Source organism: Mus musculus, chromosome 2, assembly GCF_000001635.26.
Source record: "Mus musculus strain C57BL/6J chromosome 2, GRCm38.p6 C57BL/6J".
Taxonomy (NCBI): domain Eukaryota; kingdom Metazoa; phylum Chordata; class Mammalia; order Rodentia; family Muridae; genus Mus; species Mus musculus.
In genome coordinates, this window is record NC_000068.7 from 60,004,131 (window position 1) to 60,027,996 (window position 23,866).

The following is a 23,866-nucleotide window of genomic DNA, read 5'->3' on the forward strand; positions in this document are numbered from 1 at the left end:
GGTGGGTGGGTGGGTGGGTGGGTGAGTGAGTGAGTGAGTGAGTGGGTGGGTGGGTGGGTGGGTGGGTGGGTGGGTGGGTGAGTGGGTGGGTGGGTGCTCCTCTTGGCTTGCCTCTTACTCACTGCAGCCTGAATACTGCGGTATTCATGGCTTGCTAGATGTGATGGCTCATGCCAGGAAACCCAGCACTTAGACCAAGGGCAAAGAGGCTCAGCTGCATCTGCAACACCAGGCTAACATCGTTAGACACTGTTTAAGCAAAGCTGTCTTCCTTCAGTGAAGAGCTTTTTATTTTTTTAGAGCCTCTCTTTTAATATATTAGTTAATTGATTTTATTTAACACACCCAATTATTTCAGTGAGCACTGTCTAAATTATTTTTTAGGAAAAGATGGAGTTTTGGAGGTTTTTTTTTTGTTCGTTTAGTTCTTTGTTTTGGTTTTTCAAAACAGGATTTCTCTGTGTGTGGCCTTCCCTGTCCTGGAACTCACTCTGTAGACCAGGCTGGCCTTGAACTCAAGTGGTTTATGTAGAAGAAAAAAAAAGTTCGTTAATGAGAAGAAATAATATTTTTTTCATAAAACCAATAAAAGCCACATATGTCAATAGCCCTAACTGTTCTCATGCAATGATACTTTTTATCCCAGTTATGGCAATCAAAGTAAAGGTTCCACTGGTTTTAAACACCTCAAAATGTTATCGATCCAAGTCCCAGGAAGGCAAGGCCTTGGCTCTCTTGACCTGAGCTACTTTTCAGGACTGGACTTAAAATGAACAAGTTTAGGTGATTTAAAAGATCAGAACAAAACCCCCTGCATATCCTTAAAGAGGATCTATCTGACTCACGTGCTTGGTGTTCTCAAGCACGGTGCTCCCCTGTCTCACAACCCTGCTCCATCATCACCGAGCCACAGAGCTGATGTGGATAGAGGGAAGCCATGCCAGCGTGCTCCTGTCGCTTACCGTGCCTCTGATCCAGGATCTCACCTGCTCTGTCGGGATTCATCATAGCAATAGCCTCAGCTATGAGTGAGTGTAACTTCAGAGCTAGGGAAGGGATCGATTCAACAGAAAATAGCTATTTGCTTAGTGTCTGAAAGCAAACTCAATGTATAGCCTTTAGCGCATAAAGGAATTTGTATAAGCACCACCAGTGACTAAGATGACAAAGAAATAAACTTTAGGATAACGTTTGAAACAGCAGGATGCTATCAAAGAACCCATGAAAGAATTCCTGAGGTTTTCTGTTTTAAAGATGAAAGTTCTGTTTTTATTGTTCTCTATAGATCAAAAACATGAGATCAAACTGTTCTAAGATCCAGGGTGAAACTCGTTGTCACTCACGCCATGACTTTATTTTTAAATAAAAAGAATGATCAGATTAACACATGGGCCAATGCAATGAATCAAGCAAGAAGACAAGAAAGCAGATTAGACTGAATTATGTAGAACGGGGTGGTCTAAAGCATCTTTGGGTTGGAAGACAACACACAGCCAGCCCATCCACACCTGTGTATACCTGGACTTTGCCAAGTACAGTTGGACCAAAGGCTTCACCACTTATATACAGCCCTCAGCCCACACCGCTTCACTTTAAAAAAGAAGTACAGTGTTACAAACGTTAAAAGCAAAGACTTTATTGTCAGCACCAAGGGCTTCTCTTTTCCATGGCTCTGGGACTCTTAATCATGAAACTAAGACTAGACTCTCAGGGAAGGGTTACGGATGTGGAGAACCTGAGTAATCAGGACTCTGCCAGAGGAAAATCTAAATGAAGCAGAAAGAGCACACATTCACCCCAGCAATTATCCAACATGTCAGAAGGACAATATGCTACTTAGAGCCCAGTGTTATATGTAAATACAAAATCCTGAAAGAACAGGTCTCTAAAGTCAAGCTTAAAGGATACTAACCACATGGGCTGGCTGTAGAACTAAGTGAAGCAGCTCCTGTGGAAAGGCTGCTCTTTGAAACTGCTGAAGCCACGGAAGGAGCAGAAGATGATGTTGGTGTAGTGGAGGAGGCTGGTGAGGATGGCAACAGTTCTCCAGACTCCATATCTATGACAGAAGAAAAAGATTGGATTAGGCCTAATTACTCAAAAGAATTAGACACGTTTATACATTTTACCTATTTTTAAAAAGTCTAATATCAATTAGAAATAAAAGGTGAAACATGAATAAAACACTCCTACGGCTTGAAATACTCCTGCTCAAACTCCATCTCAGGCTTAAGTCCTCAATGTGAGAGGAGGAGGTGGGGCCTAGAAGACTCTAAGTCTTTGAGGCCTTTCTCATAGAACAGGGCAGGAACAAGCAAATAATCTTATTCTTATAAAAACACATCTCCCCCTTTTTTTGGTGTAGCAGGTAGCCATCCAGGGAGGCCACCTCACGTGGTTAGCTGCTCAGATTTTCTATTTCTTGGGCTTCAGAATTCTCAGCTTTATAAATCATTCAGTCCTAGGTGTTGCAGCAACAGAACAAAAACTAAGATGACCATTTAGGAACCAGGTTTAATTTTGTTTTTGAGACAGGGCTGTGCTCAAGGTGGTTTTAAACTCCCCTCCCCACCCCAGTCTCATAGCTGGAGCTACAGGCATGTGTCCCTGCAACTCAGCTTGGAGCAAATTGAATTCTAGGTGCACCATATCCTTTAATCAATCGCTTTTTGTGCATCTATAAAATGGCCTAGATTCATGCAAGTGTGTGAGGTCATCAACTTGGGAAAAATTAATACTCTCACTCTTCTCAAGGTTCTTAAGCCCTGTTCTGTATTACTGTGAAGCAGTTGTTAGCAACCTGTGACCCCTTTTAGTGTGCGTGGGGGGGGACTGCATATCAGATATCCTGCAGATCAGATATTTACATTATAACTCATAACAGAAGCAAAATTACAGTTATAAAGTAGCAGTGCACCCCTCGTGGTGGGGCGGGGGGTCACCATAGCATGGGGAGCTGTATTAAAGGTCACAAGGTCAGAAAAGGTGAGAACCACCATGGCAAGGGAAGAAGGCAGTACAGGCTGAGAGTGGGTATACACGCTTATAAACGCAAATGCTGAGATGGGGTCTCACTAGTTAAAGGCAAACCGGAGCAACACTGGGAAATCCCCTGTAATGAGGAAGAAGGAAGGACGGTAGGGGAAGAAAATAGGAGGGAGGCTGAGAGGGCAAGAAAAGAAAGAAGACATCAATATAAACAAATGGTGTCTTCATCTTCTCACTCTGGACAGAAGCATCTTATGTCAGGATGACTCAGAAACTTTCAGGAATGGGGTGGGGGAGAGGAAGGGAGGGAGAGAGAGAGAGACACAGAGACAGAGACAGAGAGAGAGAGACAGAGAGAGAGACCCCTCTTTAGAGTTTTATTAGAGCCAAGTTTCCACTATGGTTTCAATAGCCTTAGTATGAACTGTTTATAATGACCAAATCACTTCTTAGCATCCTTATTAATGCAATTCGCTGCTGTAGGTTAAATCTAACATAGATTACAATTTCACTGAAATGGTGATATTCAAGCATGAGGACCGAACAGACCATGGTCATTTTAATATCCCAACTAAGCACAGAAATCACGAAGTTTATGAATTAAGCAAAAAGAAGAAAAGATAGTGCTCATCTATTAGTGAATTTACGAGTCATCACATGTAAGCTCTCACCAATAATAATCTTGTTACAAAAAAAGTACCTGCATTATATGCTTCATACAGAATAGATTTTCTTGAAAAATTTGTTCAATTACATCTTGAAATCTAGAGTGCTTAAATACAAGGTTAATGTTGAAGTATCAAGTGAATTCAAGTACACACATTTTTTCTTGATAAAGGAATCACACAAGAGAAGGGTAATCTTGTGGCACTCTTAAGCATTTTGAGTGAGACCACTTCAAAAAGCTTCCTATACAATTCAATAGCTACTCTTAAAATCCCAGTACTGCCGCCAATCACCTCCTTAGATGCAAGTACTATGGTATGTATCTCACGTTATTATAGAATCTTTGTCTTTATCAGTATTCGTCTAGGAAAAAGACAGAGGCTCTACTGATGGCTAAATCGACCAATGTTTAAAGGCTGGCTTGGGTCAGATACAGAAAAAATGCCTTTTAAGGTATATGGCCAAGACCTATGGCTAACACCTTCTTCAGAAATTATTTTTCATCAATTCTAATTTTTAAAAATAATTTATTTTTATTTTACGTTTTGCCTCCATGTGTGTCTATATGAGGGTGTCAGACCTTAAGTAACATAAAGATGCTGAGATCAAAGAAGCAAATGGAAATGGGTGGTGAGGGTCTAACACTCTCACTGTTAGCAGGGATCTAGGTTTCTGGCTTTTGTTTTGAGTTTTACTAAAGTCTCACAGCAGAGACCGGCTGACCTTGAACTCCTGGTAATCTTCTTGCCTCAGCCTTCTAAGAGCTGAGGCTATGAGTGTGAACCACCACATCCAGACTAGCTTGTCTTAATAAGCAAAAATTTGTTTCTATAATTACCAGTGAATATAGGTGGTGGTAAAAAGAAACCAAAGCGATATCTAGAGTGCAATTAGTATTCACAGGCTCCGCATATATCTGTGTCATGGTCTTCCGTTGCTTAGCCAGACAGATGCTGGCTGTGTTAGCCCCATGGGTAGCCACCAAGCTTCTTTCCACGGCTGCTCCAACTACAGAGGAGCCGGCTGTACTTTTCTGTAATCCCTTCACTTTCCCTTCCAACTAAACAGCTCATAGCTATCTTTGTATATGGACTTTTATTGTAAAACTTTTTAAATATGTTATAATACAAATACAGATGATAAAATAGTCTGCTGTTATGTATCAAAAGATGGCCTAGTCGGCCATCACTGCAAAGAGAGGCCCATTGGACTTGCAAACTTTATATGCCCCAGTACAGGGGAACGCCAGGGCCAAAAAGGGGTAGTGGGTGGGTAGGGAATTGGGGGGGTGGGTATGGGGGACTTTTGGGATAGCATTGAAAATGTAAACGAGGAAAATACCTAATAAAAAAATAAATTAGCCGGGCGTGGTGGCGCACGCCTTTAATCCCAGCACCTGGGAGGCAGAGGCAGGCGGATTTCTGAGTTCCGAGGCCAGCCTGGTCTACAAAGTGAGTTCCAGGACAGCCAGGGCTATACAGAGAAACCCTGTCTCGAAAACCAAAACAAACAAACAAACAAAAAAAACAAAAAACAAAAAAAACAACAACAAAACTAAAAAACAAAAATAAATTAAAAAAAAAGAAAAGAAAAAAATAGTCTGCTGTCGTAAGTATTCGATGAAGATAGAGTAATTACAAATCGGTAAAATTAACTCATCAAGTAATTGAAGAAAAACTTGTTAGGACAAAAAACATTTAGATGTGTAGGAATGACCTACTTTCAGGTTCTACCAGGGGCAGAGCTCCCATCTGACTCTGCTCCTGTAACCGCCCACCTTCCTTTCTGACTCTGCTTTAAGAACATCCTTTTCCTTGGGATTCAAACCATCACCAACATTTCTATCTGCCTATAAAATCACAAAGTTAAGATGAGTGAATGCACTATGAGAACACCATTTCCCTCCCTAGCATTTTCCTGGGGTAAACTATAAAATGCATATAAGTGCATCTTTTGAGGTTATCAATAAGATTATACACTTCTAGCCAGGTAGTGGTAGCATATGACTTTACGCCCAGCACTCTGAGACAGAGGCAGACAGATCTCTGAGTTCAAGGTCACTCTGCTCTACAGAAAACCAAAAAAGAAAAAAAAAATTACATAGTTTCTAAGGTATGACTTAAGACTTGTTATTTAGAGAGTTAACCAGCGGCCAGGATTAGTGGTGTGTTTTATAGTCTCACCTACCAAGAAGGCTGTGCCCAGAAGGTGAAGACCCAGACGTTCAAATCCAGCCTAGACTACATTCCCAGATGGAGGGATAGATAGGAGGGAGGGGGGAAGGGATAGATGGGAAGAAGAAAGGGAGAGAGGGGAGGAGGGAGGGGAGGGGGAGGGAAGGAGGGAGGGAGAGAGTAAATTAGGGTAAAAATTACTGCAACTAGAAACTTAACATAATATTATAGTACAAAATTGGGGGCTGAAGAGAGGACTTTGTAGTTCAGTGCACTTTCCACTCTTCTGGGGGACCTAAGCCTGGCTCCCAGCACTCACATCAGGTGGGTTTGCTTCAAAGAAGTAACTCTAAACAACTACAATAATACAATGATTCAAGCTTATTTTACAAGCCTAAGCCAATGCAGTAAATGGAAAAATTATACTTAATCTATTTGGTCAAAGTACCGCTAAGAATTTAATATTATACAATTTTTCCTAATGTGTTAAACTGAAATAAGTGGCACGCAGCTGTCATTTGTCAGTGTTCATGCTAGAAAAGAGAAACTCCCTTCTGTGTTCTACAGTGGCCTTTATTTGCCGAGGACCTACTATCATCAGGATTGTGAAAAAAAAAAAAAAAAAAAAAAAGGCCACAAAAATCTTCTTCCCACCTGACTTTCTGTACAAAGAAGAAATCAGTGATCAGATACTGTTGCTCACACGCATGCATATCAAATATTCTTCTGTGTAACCACAGGATTTCGGAACACTGACACCTGGTAGGCATAGCCTGATCAGGTACAATAGGGAAGGGAAACATGTTGATTAAAAAGAATAAACATAGCAGCTAACTTCCTTGTTTCATATGCACCAATAGTGTACTATTAAAAATATACCAATTTAGGCTGGGCGTAGTGGCACAAATCTTTAATCCCAGCCCTTAGGAGGCAGAGGCAGGTGGATTTCTGAGCTTGCAGCCAGCCTGGTCTACAAAGTGAGTTCCAGGACAGCCAGGGCTATACAGAGAAACCCTGTCTGGAAAAAAAAAAAAAAAAAAAGTACCGGTTTGATCTGGAGTATCACTCAGAGGTGGAGTGCTCCCCTACCACGTGGGAGATCCTGGGGTTCATCTCCTCACTGGGTGTATGAGGAGCTAACAAGTTATTGCAAAAATATCTACAAACGTAGGATTGGAAGCAAATAGTGCCAATGGGTCCCCGGCTCCTGTGGGCAGTGCGGGTTAAACACCCATCTGTAAAGGAACAGGCTTTAGTTGTGTTCCCGGAAAGTATTACTAACAGTGGAAACTCTGCTAACACTCCAAAAGTTCTCTGTGGGAAGCCAAAGTACCAAAAACAGAATCAGCGAGTCCTTCCATTTTCTGCGGTTCTTACTTGTTTGCTTCTTTCATTTTCAAGACACAGTTTCTCTGTGTAACCCTGGCTGTTCTGGAACTCATTTGTAGACCAGGCTGGCCTCGAACTCAGAAATCCGCCTGCCTCTGCCTCCCGAGTGCTGGGATTAAAGGCGTGCGCCACCACGCCCGGCTCCTTCTTTCTTTTTTCCTCCCTCCCCCTCTCCCTCCTTCCCTCCATCTCTCTCTCTCTCTCTCTTTCTCTCTCTCTCTCTCTTTCTTTGTTTCTTTCATTTTGTTTTGATTTGAGTTTTGTTTTGTTTTGTTTTTGCTGTCCCATGAACTCCCTCTGTAGACAGGGTGGCCTCACACTCAGATCGCCTGACTGTGCTTCCCCAGTGCTGGAAGTAAAGGCGTGTGCCACCTGCCCAGCTGATAAATGTTTCTTAATAAGATTATTTGCCCGTGTATATATTATACCCACAAAGTAATGGTGTTTCCTGTCTGGTAAGATCTTGATGCCACATACTTTCCACAGTCTCTTAGTAGAAACATTTTTGTTTGCTGTTTGGCCATTATTTCTGTCTGCTACCTGATTGATATCTTGGAGCTTTATATATTCAACTTTTTGATCGACTAAATGATTTTAAAATTTTGTTATGATTGTGCGTGTATGCACCACAGCACAGCACAGAGGTCAAAGGACAGTGTTCTGGAGTCATTTCTCTTCCTCCTGTGTGAGTTCTAGGGATTGTGTGACAAATGCCTTTACCTGGTGAGCTACCTTGTTGGCTATAGAATACTTGAATGGGAGCATTTTTACAACTTCTAGAAAATAATGAACTTATACCACTGTGTGGCTAGTGGATCCACTAAGGTAAAAGACAGGCAGTGACTGTCCCTTGATCCTCTTCCTAATTGGCATTATATTTAAAAAGGAAGGAGCCAAGTGGTGGTGGTGCATACCTTTAATCTTGGTACACTGGAGGCAGGGACAGGGGCAGAGAAGACCTGTAGACAAAGAAACCCTGTCTCGAAAAACCAAAAAGAAAGAAAGAAAGAAAGAAAGAAAGAAAGAAAGAAGGGAGGGAGGGAGGGAGGGAGGGAGGGAGGAAAATCTTACTATATTTTCAAAATGTTATTTCAAGCAACTAGACAGTCTGCTATGATTTCAAATACAAATAGACAAAACTATTTCCTTGTCAGTTCACACTGAGCTACAACCATGAGCAGCTAGCTGCCTGTTTACATCCTGAAAAGAAGTCAGATGATGAGGCTCTGTGCTCAGTCTGATCTACTGCTCAGTTTTGGATTCCCAAAAGATTGCTCTGTGCCTGAACTGAAGTAAACTGCAAGTCCCAGTAAGTTTTCCACACTTGGTAATTAAAAGATGACCCTCTCCTAACCAATAAAACTCCTAAGCCACCAGTGTGGCCTGTACCTGCTATCCCAGCAATTCAGAGGCTCAGGAAGACTGTCCCAAATCTGAGGCTAGCTTGAGCTGCAGAGAGAATTCCAGGTCAGCTTGGACTTTAGAGTAAGGCTCTGTGTGTGTGTGTGTGTGTGTGTGTGTGTGTGTGTGTGTGTTTTCACACCCATGTGTATGTTATATGCATGTGTTGGATAGGTGTCTTCACAAGTGTACTTGAGCACCAGGATGTCAAATGTTACCTTAGTAACCCCATCTGAGATAGGGCCCCTCTCTGAATCTGGAGCTCTCTGCAGTAACAGACACATGCTGCTAGGACCAGCATTTAAGTGGACACTGGTGTCCAAGCTCAGGCCCTCACACGTGCATGCATGGCAACCACTCTGCCAAGGGAGCTTTCTCCATGGCCCAAATCACACCGTGCTAAATTACAGGTTTCTGATAAATCTTCTAAAAATTTACTTAAGAGATCTCAAGAGACCTGAAAATGAGAAAATAATCCAAAAGCAAATCACTGGCTTTTATATTTATTACTCAATAAATAATCTATTCAGGGAGTATCTTTTTCTATCCAAAAGATTAAGCACTCCTTTGAAAGAAAATATTTGTAGGGAAGAGGTTATCCTAGACAAATAGATATATCAGAATAATAACAAAGGATTAGAACACGTCAGTAGATCAACTAAACCACAGGTCTAATCAATCTATGGGTTTAAGCTCAGAGATTTCTAACAAAGATACAAAGATTTGAAAGATAAAGACAGACAATGTCTGATTAACTAATCCAAACACGAGACACTCCAAAGAACAAACAAAAGACCAAAGCTTTGTTCAACTAAGAAAGACAACTAAAATTTTAGTAGAAATTGTGATGGCTTTTCTAGAAAACAGCAGCAAGCTATGTATGCAACAAATAAGCCATGTATCTAAGAGAAGTTGTTTAACCCTATATAAAATATGGACGCAGTTTAAGAGATGAACTAAGATAAATATTCCATTCCTCTCAGGGAGATCAGGTAGTAATTGGAAAAATACATCCTTTCTAAATAACAAATGGTTAGAAACAATGAAGAACACATTTAAAGCTTTGCCTTTGTTCTGGTCACCCTCATATCACGTTTGTCTTTAGACTCTGACACTGTCCCTGCTCAGGCCCTCACGGGCATTTATACTAGAAATGCACTTCCAGAAATGGATATAAATGAGTTCATTAGCATGTTACACCTGCAAAACAGTAAACAATGTGTCCATCAATACGGACTATTCAAGTTTGAATTGACTGCATTTTTTTTTAAAGAAGAGGTGGATCTGTGTTAGCTAACGTGTTAAGTGAAAAGGACAGGGTTATTAGTCAGCACAGTGTCCTCTGTGCTCAGGATAAGAGGATGGAGGTGATGTCTAATGTGTGCATGTTGGCAGAATGTTTGTAGGCAAAACTGAGAAAATGCCAACTGTAGGAAAAGGACTAGAGACTTGGTGTCCAGGCTGAGAGAATTAGCTTTCACTGTACATATTTTTTTATGCCATTTTAATGTTTTGCCACGTTCTTGCATTGATGGCAGTTAAATCAGTGAAAGGAGAGAATGGATGCTGGAATTACCCTTCCAAATTCTCTGTGGGAGATGCAGTCTAGTACACTGGGGATCACAGTAAGTAGTGAAATGAAAATTAAGCAAAATCTGATTAAACGAACCTGTGGCTCTGCCAAAAAGAGTCCATAAGTCAACCAGGAGGAAAAAGACCCCTTGGTACAAGATGGCACAAATCTGAATGAAGGGGGTGGGGTGCAGCGGCAGTAGGGGGATGAGTACAAATCAGTTTATGTAATGACTCTTTAATCATGAAGCTGACCCCACATAGGAGCCAGGACTTGAGGCTCCGTGTAGAGGGATGGCACAGACATGTCCATCCTCTGACCTATCAGATCTATTTTATTTCTATTATGAATTTGAAATGTATCTACTTTTCTCCATCACCACAGCTACCACACTGCTCTGCCATGTCACTAAGACTGAAGATCTAACAATCTCTCTTTTACTAATGGTGGCTGCTTCCACATAGCCACAAAGTAGCTGTGACAGACTATGAGAGCTATAAAACTTAGAACCTTTCTGACCCTGATGAGACTCCTAGCTATTTACAAGTGTACTTGCATCTTCTTTATTAAAAACCAATTCTTCCTTCAGGAACCATTGTTGAAAAAAAATATATATATACTCCAATTAAACAATGACAGTTAGCACCTTAAATCCTATAATAACACTATAGTTACATGATATCACTAATATATGGTCCACGAAACCCTCCATTTGTATCCATAGCACTATAGACAGACACACAGACAGGCCTGTGCACTATAGACAGACACACAGACAGGGCTTATTATTAACACAGCAGCCAAGCAAGCCTTGGGGTAGCACATAAGAAAGCTGCAAACACACTTGCCATGGTAAACACCGTGACCCCTGTCTTCGGCAATCTTACCAAGAAGCTTTAAAAATAACTCAGTGAAAATTTGTTTTACTTTATTTTGCAGTTTGGAGCATATAACCCAGGGAGGGCCTGATTGATGCACAATAGACCAGCACCCTACCTCAAACCCTCATTTCTAGTCCTAAAATGAAAACCATGTGGGTCTACCGTTTACTCTTTAAAATTTCCAATTACACATCTTTTTATTAATTTGAAAAGAATTAAAATGAACTCTCTGTTTTTAGGTGAGAGTTTGTTGAAGTAAATAAAAAGAATAATTGTATAAAGCTTAAGGCACAACAATTCAACAATGAAATAAGTTGGTATAAACAGAACTAAAAATATGACAAATATAAGACTAGAAAAATCCTCAAAGAGAAAATTTAAAAAATCAAATATGTACATACATTTACAGTGATATGTGTGTGGTGGTAGGTGAACTTAAACATAGCATCACTGTGGCAAACCACTGCAGGGTCAACACTGGTTCAACCTTCCCCCCAACACAATCACATTATTTGTTGAATGTTTTTGTACCAGGCACTATGATAAGTAACTTCACTATTTTAATCAAGGCAAATAAACTCCAGGTATAATTGCTTTTTTGTTTGTTTGTTTGTTTTTTTTGGGGGGGGGGTGTTTTTTGTTTTTTCAAGACAGGATTTCTCTGTAGCCCTGGCTGTCCTGGAACTCATTTTGTAGACCAGGCTGGCCTTGAATTCAGAAATCTGCCTACCTCTACCTTCCAAGTGCTGGGATTAAAGGCGTGCGCCACCATGCCCGGCTCTCCAGGTATAATTGTTAATTTTTACAATAGGCATAGAAAAGTTAAGTAGCTTGTCATACACAGATAGTCTTAAGTGTTTGTCTATGACAGATGTAGCTCACACTTAACAGGCCATAGTATCTGAGTTTTGGTCTGGTTTGGGCTACACAGTAAAACTGTGTGTTACCAACGTAAAGGGAGGGGCAGTCATGTAACTTAGTGTGCCGAACTGCCTGCAGCGTGCAATGCCTACGGCGGTAGTGCCAGCACTTTTTTTTACAAGAAACCATTTGATTTCATCTGTAGTAGGACACAGCTAGAATGCCACATTCATTCTAGACATGGTTTTGTTTGTTTGTTTGAAGACTATAAAAAAGGAAGCAGAGCTGGAAGCCAGCTCAATAAAAAAAATAATTGGGGCGAGTGCGGTTCAATCATAGATCATAGCCTAGCAAGTAAATAACAAGGAAAGTCTAGAGCCATATAAACGTCTCTGATGCAGCCATTTCTCCTAAATTACTTACAATGGTCCATAAAACCTAACCATTAAAAAAAAAAAGAAGCTGCTAGCAGGTCATGAAAATATTAGGAAAATTTCAGTGAGTAAAAAAACCAATGATTTGATAAAAACTAAAATACTTATGTGCTAACAATCTTATTTTGATACAAAGTGAAATAGAGAAGGAACATAAATAGCATGTAGAATTGTCGCCTTGACAAAGTAAATACATTTATTGATGTGATGGTATATAAAAATATTTACAGTCAGGCACTGGTGGCGCACGCGTTTAGTCCCAGCACGTAGGAAGCAGAAGCAGGCAGATCTCAGAGTTCGAGGCCAGCCTGGTCTCAGAGTGAGTTCCAGGACAGCCAGGGCTACATAGAAAAACCCTGTGTTGAAAAATCATTCATATATATGTGTGTGTGTGTGTGTGTGTGTGTGTGTGTGTGTGTGTGTGTGTGTGAGATAATGTATTAAGAAAACAAGAATTGACTGAAAACACTTAAGTTGAGGAGAGTTCTCCAAAATGGTCACAGTGGCTTCTCAGAGCAATGAGATTTTGTGCATCCCATTTCTTTGTATATTCTTTTTTTTTTTAAAGATTTATTTATTTATATGTAAGTACACTGTAGCTGTCTTCAGACACACCAGAAGAGGGCGTCAGATCTCGTTACGGATGGTTGTGAGCCACCATGTGGTTGCTGGGACTTGAACACTGGACCTTTGGAAGAGCAGTCGGGTACTCTTACCCACTGAGCCATCACACCAGCCCTTCTTCGTATATTCTTACGCTGTAGGTCTACTCCAGTTTTATATTAAAAATATTGCTTGTGCATTACAGGCGATAACTTTCTATATCTTAAGGGAGAAATGTAATGTTTTTATTTGATTGTTTTTTAATGTAGCACAGGAAAATGTGATGATGACCAGATAAAATGTGTTCTTAAAGGGACTTTAACAGGACAGCTCAACCACACATCCAACAGTGCCTCCTGGTTGGCCAGTGGGTAGCACTTGGTGGGGACAGTCGCTCAGAATAGTGCAAAAGTACATAAATGATCATCAGCTCTAGAGCTTTCTTCTCAATCCCCGTTAACAAAGAGAATCACAAAATGACAAGGACATTTAACAATTTCCCACTAAAGGACCAGATGTATTTTGAAAAGCAGCTCATTCATGTTGTTGGCCGGCACTATCATTGTTTAATAATCAACAGCAGAGTGCCGAGACAATTTCCTCCCGGCTTACGTTTAAACTTTCCTCTAGTAATGAATGGACGTCTTGGCCTACCACAGCATCTGTTTGTTTGTTTGTGTGTTTGTTTGTTTTTCTGGGCAGGGTTCCTCTGCATAACCCTGGCTATCCTGTAATCCCAGTGCCTCCTCTGGGATTAAAGGCTCAGACCACCACCTCAAGGCCCTACCATACATTCGTAATTCTTGATTCTCACATAAGTTATCCAGAACAAATTAAAAATGGCATAGGTAAGAAACACAAACACATATGCGTACACATGGAACTTGTGTGTGCGCGCTCACACATACAGAGAGAGAGAGAGAGAGAGACTCAGTGAATTATTCAATAGTATTAAGAAACTTGAAGAGACATCAGTAAAAAATGAGAATACACATTTATCAGCAAAGACTTGAGGGCATATGGGTGAATAGCAGGTTCCAACTTTCTCAGTAATCGTCTTGGATGGAGAGGTTGGAGGACACAGAGCTGATATCTTAAGGTATAGACAGAATGGCTGCAGAATTTACATTTTTCGCTAAACACATAAACCTGATGATACAAGAACCCGAGAAAACTTGAGGCTGAATAAATTCATAGAAAAGCTGAACTCTAGACAGAAATAAGGAATTTTCAATGAAATGTACACCTTTCATCAAATGGATTCAAGCTTCACCATTCAGGAAAAGCTACTACTTTGGGGAGAGAACCAGAAAAATAATCTGTTTTGTTTTGTTTTGCTTTTTCCTAGACAGTAAGGTAAGAGCTTCAATTAAACTACTGGTTTTTCCTTGTTTTGCTTTTTAGGGCAGAGTATGATTCTTAACTTTTCCCGAAGTTTCATAAATACTAGGGATTAATATGGAGCAAAAACCCTTTTTCTTAGTTCTTTTTGTGAATATTACACATTTACTTATTGCTAAGCTCCATAGCTGAAAAGAGTGAATCAAAACAGATAAAACTTTAAAATGAGACCTGTAAGGTAGTCAAATCTCTCCCTTGTCACACTTTCTAGTTTAAGCCTTAGGGTAAGCAGACTATTTCGCAGGAAAGTTTATACCACAGTAGTCGAAAAATAGCGGCAGAATCCGTTCACACACTAAAGTTTACTAATGTGGATGCGTCTGATCTAAGCACAACCAAACCTTACCAAAATGAATCAAATTCTCTCCATCTACTGCAGCCATCTGGTGCTGTCAGTATCACGTCACTCTCTCCAGTTTTGTTCTTGCCTGACTGGTCATCTCACACCCCTCTTCTCCTCATCTTTGGTACAGACTCGTTGTGATGGTACAACCTTACTCCTCCCCATAGTCACGAAAGAACCACAAGCTTCTTGGGCTGGGGCTCTTGTGATTTTCCTTTCCACACTGCAGGGCACTGAGCCCAGGGCCAAGTGCACGCTGAACTCACTAAGTTATGCCCTCAGCTTCTCAAAACTGCGTATTCTCCAAGCAGACTACGACCACAGCTGGAGTCACCTACCAGCTCATTCACTCCATTCCCAAAACCTTACCTTAAGCCCTATTGCATTGGCCTGTGTTCCCTCCCCTGCCTTACACCCACACGTCAGATTCTTCACTGTCCCTCAAAACTCAGCGTTTATCTGACTACCCAAGAGGAAGGTCTCTGTGCCCACATCCTCGGTACAGTGACAACAGAAAACAGGAAGAAGTCAGTTCCCCAACCGTCACTGCACTGGGCATGTTTTATCTGACTACAATCATGAACTTGGATAAATATGTCTAACAATCTGGACCCTTATATGAGTAGAGCTGGGTTTGTAATGCTATAGAACATCCTGACTAAACCTAACTCAGGGAGTCAAGGGTTTATTTTGCCTTACAAATCTAGATCACAGTCTATCATTGAGGGGAGTCAGAACAGGAACTCAAGGCAGGAACTGAAGCAGAGGCCTTGGAGGACTGCTTTCTTCTAGCATTCACCCCCTGAACTGCTCAGCCTGCTTCTTAGACCACACAAGACCACCTGACCAGGGGTAGCACAGCCCCAAGTGGAATGGGTCCACACACATCAACCATTAATCAAATAAAACAAAACAAAAAACAAAGGGGCAGAACTCGCACAATCTTACCCACAAGGCACTCTAGTAGGCGCATTTTCTCAACTGAAGGCCAATCTATCGGAGGCAACTGTCCTCCAACTGAGGCTCCCTCCTTGCAGATGTCTCTAGTTTATGTCAAGGTGACACAAAAAGTAGCCAGTACATGTCTTATATTCTTGGGAACATCTTAGGTGTGTGTACTCTTATTTATGCATCTTAAACTAATATTGTACTTGAGTAGAAAAGAGGAAGTGAGCTATTTTCTGTTTCTTGACTACAAGCACACTGCTTCAAGCTCCTCCCCCTAGGTTCCCCACACACCATGGATCCTTCTCCTTTCTCTCTCTTCTTCTAAGATTTATGTATTGTATTTATATGAGTACACTGTAGCTGTTTTCAGACACACCAGAAGAGGGCATCAGATCCCATTACAGATGATTGGGGGCCACCATGTGGTTGCTGGGAATTGAACTCAGGACCTCTGGAAGAGCAGTCTGTGCTCTTAACTGCTGAGCCATTTCTCCAGCCCCTCTTTTCTCTCTTAAGTGACTCTAGTCAAGGTAATTTATTATAGCAAAAAAAAAAAAGTAGCCAAGATCTACTGTAACATCTGCTGCTGCTGTTATTATTAAGATGTAAAATCCTGACAGGGGAATTGGTATTCTCTCAAGTCTATGCTAGAATGGCCACACGTTGTACAAGGAAAATGAGTAAATAAAAGTAACTATAGCATTTTTAATAACACCACACCAACACTTTCAGTTCAAACTCACAAAACAAACTTTTATTTTTATAACTACAGTCCTTATTTTTAATTTGCCAAAAATCTCAGTTCAGACACACACACACACACACACACACACACACACACACACACACAGTTCTTGATACTTTTTAGAAGTCAATCCATTACCACCTGTTAATCTTACAATCAGCAACCAACAGCTTCAGAATAAGTACAGCTACATTAACACAGTAAACACAGTGCTTTTGACCCTCAGAATATATATGAATGTGAGTACACTGTTGGTCCCTTCAGACACACCAGAAGAGGGCATTGCATCCCATTACAGATGGTTATAAAACACCATGTGGTTGCTGGGAATTGAACTCAGGACCTCTGGAAGAGCAGTCAGCGCTCTTAACCACTGAGCCATCTCTCCAGCCCAGAATATATTCTTTTAGGATGTTAAAAAAAAAAAAAATCACACTATAACATCCAGAAATTATTTGAAATAATTCTCTCTGTGGCTATGCCTTCAACTCTACTTAAAAGCACATCCCTTTGTTACAATTAACTGCAATATTTAAGGATGGAACTCAACAGGACAGCAAATATTTTTAATAACACAAATCAGTGTGCCCAAAATAACACATAATGGTGGAGGTGTGGCTTGGCTGGTAGAATACTTACCTTGTATACACTGAGTTCTGGATTGGATCTGGTCAAGATATAAACCAGGTGTGGCGGCTGATAACCTCAGCACTTTCGAGACAGAGGCAGGAGGATCACCGTTCCAGTCACTTTCAATATACAGCTCAAGGTCAGGCTAGGCAACACCACACTCCGCCCTCTCAGGAAACAAAAGACCATCAATGCGTACAGCTAGGCGTGGTGGCTCCTACACATGAGCTCAACACTTGGGAGGCTAAGGCTGAAAACTGCCATAAATTTGAGGCCTGCCTGGGCTTCAGAGACCACACCTCAAGCAACAAAACACATAAAAACAGAACAAAAAATAATATATAAATATGCTTTATCCAGTAGGGCTTTTATTAATCGCATGCATAAATTGAACTGGAGATTAAAACAGTAATTTTAAGCTACATCACTAATACTTCAAGTGTTTAATAACTGTAACAACATCCTTGTTGAAAATACTATTGAACAGCACCCTGACCTCAATGGCTGACATCGTGCATGAGAAAATCTGTTCCGCATTAGGAGGCTTAAGGTTGTCAGAGGGTGGACTGGCAGCTTTGGGGAAGGGACTGCCTTAGTCAAGTTTTCCTGAGAACCGATGCCGAAATCACGTGAAGCAGCAGTTCCTCCATGACAGAGCTGCAGCCTGACCATGCTGCAAGCCTGACCATGCTGCATGCCTTCTGCAATGTGTGTATTTGACTACCATCAAGGAACTCCATTAAGTGAAATTTAGCTGACATAAAATGTCCATTTAAACTAGCTACTCAAAAGTTAATACCAAGTGATCCCAATTACGTATTTCATCATTTCTCACACATTTTCATCAAAACAGCCCTAGTTTAAAAAAAAAAAATCACAAAAGTTCTGTGCTTTTGCAACACTGTTTAAATCCAGGTATCACTGGCATAGGGTCCACAAATAAACACATGCTGCTCTCTATTTCCCAAATTCACAGTCCCACTGTGATTGGAGAATAAACAGCAGGCAGAGAGTGGCACAGAGAACAGCAGCAGCAACTGCGAGCTGAAGACCTGCCCGCTCACTGTGCTGAGGACGCCAATGGCTGCACTGCCCCAAGTCTCTCAACAGGAGGAGACTTTACGTCAGAATTCCAGAAGAACATCTTTTTAAAATAATTTCTTTCTTTCTTTTTTTCTTTCTTTCTTTTTTTTTTTTTTTTTTTTTTTTGGAGATTATAGTATAACTACTTTTCCTTCCTCTTCTATTCCTTTCCATACCTCCCATGTATTACCGCCTTTGGTCTCCTTGAAATTCATGACTTTTTAATTGTTGTTACATATACATGTGTGTGTATTCCTAAAATAGAAATACAATCTGCTCGTCCATATCTGTATGTATGAAAATCTTTCCCACTGGTCAAAGCAAAAATGTAGAAAACACTGGCTACTAATTCAAACAATGGCTACCAAGCCTAGACTTCAAGGCTTAGAAACATATTTATTGAATAGTCATAGGTATAATACTGGGTTAAAAATTGTGGGTCATAATTCCTTAAGAGATCATAAATCTATATAATAGGACCTCTTCTTTTAAGCACCAAAATATTCTGGGTCACTGCAAATATAATCTAATGCATTGGAAAATATTGATCTATCTAGTTACCAATAATTTGTGATTTTTTGCAGGAAAGAAAATCTTTTAACTTTCATATAATCAAATAATGATAAAAATTTTCATAAAACCAGTTTACAACTTCCATCCACTTCTATTCAGAAAGTAGGAAAAAAAAATCACACATTATACTGTTGAAAACACAGGGACTGGCATATAAGTCAGTTTAATGTGTAAAAGACCCTAGCTTTGATTCCGAAAAGTCATTACACCCCTACCCTAATGAAAAAACAAAAAAACAAAAAACAAAAACAAAACTTAAGAAGGCAGGACTCACAGAAATAATGGCTGTAGAAACTTACCACGTTACTTGCCTCTGAGAGATGTTATAACCTAATCAAGTTCTGTTTCATCCCACAACCAAGGCTGTGAACCAGAGAGCAAGTTAAACAAGACTGCTGAGCTGCACTGCTCTTCTGCTGTATCACCTACCAAAAGCAACTTGGCGAGGAAAGGGCCCACTCCGGTTTACAGATTACAGTCCATCGTCAGGGGACTCAAGGCAGGAACCTGGAAGCAGGATCCATGCAGAAAGCCTGCTTACTGGCTTACCCAGCTTCCTTCCCATCCAACTTCCTCGTATGTAAGGTGGTTCAGGCCTACCTGCCTAGGGAAGGCACTGTCTACAGTGGGCCGGGACCTCCCACACCAATTAGTAATCAAGAAAATGCCCTACACACATGCCCCCAGGGCAATTTCTTAACTGAGGCTTCCTCTCCCCAGATGTCTTTAGTTTTGTATCAAGCTGACCGAAGCTAAGCAGCACAGATGGGCTGGGACAGGGGCTAACCCCAGGTCCTTTTCCTCAGACCTATCCTTTTGAGATTTTTCTATTCTCTGAGACTTTGAGTACATACTGTCTTTTTGTTTGTTTTCCCATGAGCTACTTTCCTTGCCACCTAAAGAGGCTACCAGAGTATTTCTTAACAAGTACCATGCCACCCTTGCCTTCTCAATGGTGCTCCGGCTCATTTCATATCTGAGACGCTTCCCTTCCATAGCCCAAACGCTGAGTGCCATCATACGGACCCACCAGCTGTTTGTTTTTTAAATTTAGTCCTATAATATTTTTGCTAGCTGCTTCTTAATAAGCTGAACATACCCTGTGTCACTGCTGACATCATCTATGATGTCATAGGATGGCAGCCATCCACACTGCGGCCGATACACTGCAGTATTGAGGGCCACCTCAACAGTTCCAGATGTTCTCAGGCTAAAGGTTGGTACACATGTGCTGGGCAACATGGACAATCTGTCAAAAGTAACGTTCCCACTGTGTTTAATGCTCTCTTGCTTCTTTGTCTCTTGGTGGCTCCTTCAGGGCTTTGATGATCAGGCATCTGGGTCTGTCTGTTCCGGACGGTCAGTTTCACCCTAATCTTCAGACCTTTTCTTTCAGTTACTAGTGCCTTGGTGATGCTATCACCAACTTTCTTGTCAACAGACCCAGGAGGGGTCTTGAGAGCCAAGGGATCTGTGGTGCAACACGGCCCCTCCGCTGCACCTGAGGTCCACAGTGTGGCACGATGGAGGCAACTGGCATCAACTGGATGAAACAGATCCAGGACAACTGAAGAAAGCTAGCTGCACAGTAGCCCCCTCTGTATTTTATCCCTACAGCTGTATCTGACTAATTCCAGGTCACAACTCCCCAGCTTCTAATTACAGAGAGCTTGAGTGTCTGTCTGCCCACGAAGCTGCTGGTTACTATGATTTTTTACTGCCCTCTCTTTCCCAGATTCCTTGTGTTATACAGCATGCAGCAATGGCAGCTGAGCCTTAGTTTCTAAATCAATAAAATGGAGTTAATTATACTTGAAAGAGCTTCATGAGAGGGAGGGCCTAGCATACTTCCAGCTAGACATTTTAGTAGAAAACTGCTTTGATTTGCCAAAGGAAGAACAGAAAACCTCAATAAGTCAACGTCATGTGTTCCTAAGTTCAATGTGACCAAAGGTGAGTGACATGTCCAGAGGATTTACAACAGCAAGCACCCTTCTTGCAGGTAAATACAAGCTGACTATAGCTTACCCACACCCTGGCAATTTCACCCATCAAAGAGAATAATCATTGTGTGAACTTTAGACAACAGCAAAGATTTAGTTTATTCTTAAGTATCCGTGTTTTCCCCTTAGATGCTCATTCTTAATTTTATGACTTCATTGTTCAAAAATGAATTTTGTTCAGACTTCAGTTTTTCTTTTTTTTCCCCCCAGTAATGTCCTTAAATTCCCAAGTTATTTCCTTTTGGACACTGATAATTTTCATTTTAATTATAAATTTTAATTAATATACATTAACTTATTCTTTCAAATATGTAATTTCTCATTTTTTATTATTTTCTGAATTTCATACTTTTGCCCCAACTGATATGCCCGAGTCTTGTAAGACCATTAAGTTGTACTTGGAAGGGTCAGGACCCTGTGTAGCAATGCTCTGACAGGGATTATAATGAGATCCTGGGAGGGATACAGCTCTTACCTTGAATGCCCAAGGCCTGGATTTCAATTGTGATCATCACAATCAAAATGGTGTACTTTCTATGCACATACCAAATCTGTCTTAGCAAGACATGCATTATATTTCTGAACCATTATTTGACAGAAAAATACACAGATATGAGCCAAAATGTTCTGTATATTTCAGTAAAGTAAAACAAAGAGTGAAATATTCTAAATATTCTAAAAAGTGAGTTGTGTAGTACTAGAGACAATTCTCCAAGTACCTTTAGAAATACTCTGCAGATTAGGCTACTGTGGTCTGGGACTGAACCAGACAGTATATCTACTCCTCTATGAAGCTGTCACTGCTTTACATGGTGAGGGAAGGCCCCACTTCCATTCATCTCTGGGCTCCTCACGAAGGCTAAGCGTAAGAGTTACCATGTGATGTCTATTCTTACACGCCAATCTATTTCTAATCTGAACTGAATTATAAAGCTATATAAGCACTGTATGCCCTTGTTAACATCACTGTTTGTAAAAGCTAGAAGTAAAAATAGCCCAAGTGATCGTTAGTGGGTAAGTGACTGTGGTAGGGTATGAAATGAAATATTACCAATAAAAAGGAATAAACTACTACACATGCTATAACAGAACGTTATTTTGACTTGAATCCCTCCTGATCCTGGACTCTGTTCAAGACTCAATGCAGAGTGCCTGTAACTTTTCTCAGGTGACACAGGGAGACACTGAGGCAGGAATCAAGTCCCTCTCAGGTCCCTCTCTTTAATTCACCTTTCAGTACCATGTTGTCCTCATGCAAACAACAAAACAAAGGGGCTCCTTGGACCAGGGTAGGAGCTAACTAGTTGGCCACTCACCAGACTTGTTTCCCCACCTCCTTCCACCTGTCACATGACCGGCCTTGGGGCTATAAAAGGTTCTGCAAGCCCCCCTCTGAAGCACAACTGACTCTCACCTGTGGATGTCTTCTGTCTGTCTGTAATGTCCCTCAGTATTTGCTGTCAACACTACAATCTCCTTGCAAGGTCTCCCTACCCCCCCCCCAACCCTCCACCTCTCCTTCTTTCCCTCCTCAGAGTCATTAGCTACACTGACTTTTTTAAAGTAGTAATTCTTGACAGAAAGCTGATGCCGCTCTTTTTCTTATAACCTTATAGTATATCTGTACCTCTCTGTGATATAAATAAAAACCCCAGGTCTTTGTGAAGATGAGAACGTTCTCTTGCCCTCACTGTGAATTAAAAGATGACATTTTTCCCTACTCCCAAACAAATGAGTCTCCCTTTGGCCCTCACTTGTGTCCCCTGGCACTCAGGCTGGCAAAGTCCTCCCGGTCCAGGCTTCCAACCGCAGAGACATCCTGATTCACACAAGCCTGCTCCCTCCCTCACTCTTGCATATTTCTAATTAAATTCTAGTTAACCCACAGGCAGTGCTCTGAAGGGTGCCTTTCTAACACGCTGTGAGGCCTTGAGAAGCAGCGACTTGAGCTTGTAAGATTTCACTGAAGCCTGAATGAGAAAGAATGACGAGCACCACAATGGAACTCTCCAAGTGTACACACATATGCTCACTCTACCCGAAAAGCCAGTGGAGAAGTGGGTAAATTGGGTCTTATTATTCCCATTTTCAGATGAGGATTCCTATTTTCTTTCATGACAGCAATACTGCAGTAGCTGTCGACAAGGCCCAGCAATTATCCTAAGCCAAGGTCAGTGTCGGGTACACTCCTAGACCTGGACATAGAGCTCCCATCATTTGCAGATTTGGTCAACTACAAGAGAAGACTAAGTGCAGTTAGGGGCAGAACCAGGGAAACAATTCGATATTATCACTTGATTTTTATTGTTTTAGTTCATGGGCTCTCCATGTAGCCCAGGCTACCCTAGAATTTTCTATGTAGACCAAGCTTCTTCTGGTGATCTTGTTTCAGCCTTCTGAATGCTGTGATTACAGGTGTAAACCAGTAGGCCTGTAGTGACTCTAAATTCTTGAAATGTGGGCTGAGAACACTGGTGACATGGCTCCAGGCATGCCCGTGTCTGCACATAGCTTCTCTGACTAGCCTCCTCAGGGTTGTTCCGCTGTTTATGATTTGAGACAGTTGCTGTGACTACTGTCCGATCTCATCAGATCTACTGTTGGATGTGGAATGCTGACCAGCAGGCCTGCTCATCCCAAGACAATCACACTGTTCTTGATCTAGAGGAACCACTTCCAACCTTTCGTCACAGATGGTCATCCGGGTTTGGTAGTAAAAGACTAAATGGCAATACAGCCTTCAGAAGAGGAGAAGGCTCTGACCCTGTTTGACCTGCTCTGATCTACAGCAGTTTTATTACTGTTTAAAATCAGCAACAACTTGACCAAATGCCTGTCACAGGATCTTAACCCATGAAAACAGTTTTGGGGGAAAGAACGTAGATCACCTAGGTTAGACGGATTAGCATTTAGCCTAATCTATCATTCAAAGCACATCAACAAACAGACTACTTAAGGGCCTGAGTCAGACCACTGGCCCATCGTGATGCTCATTTTGAACAAAGCCTCCTACACCCACTCTGCTCTATTCTCTTGTTTCCATTAACTTTGCATTCTTAGTTTCCTTTTTAAAAAATGTTAGTGTTTTTCTTTTGAGATAGAATCCTACCAAGGTGGTCTCGAACTCACAGTAACCCTGCCTCACCCTCCCAAACTCTGGGATTACAGAC

At 41.2% G+C, this 23,866-nt stretch overlaps 1 protein-coding gene across 49 annotated transcripts in view; it reads right to left on the minus strand.

The window, feature by feature from the left end:
- Positions 1–23,866, minus strand: part of Baz2b (bromodomain adjacent to zinc finger domain, 2B) — a 310,551-nt gene that overhangs the window by 104,768 nt on the left and 181,917 nt on the right. For 48 of the 49 annotated variants that reach the window (XR_001783145.2, XM_017319098.2, XM_017319095.2 and 45 more), the window contains one exon: positions 1,913–2,059. Coding sequence is in view for 48 of the 49 variants with exons in the window: in XM_017319098.2 (XP_017174587.1) it covers positions 1,913–2,057 (145 nt within the window). In the remaining variant the exon portion in view is untranslated. Of the gene's footprint in view, positions 1–1,912; positions 2,060–5,841; positions 6,455–23,866 lie in introns of those variants that run through there. The other variant, XM_011239670.3, reaches the window with a different exon arrangement.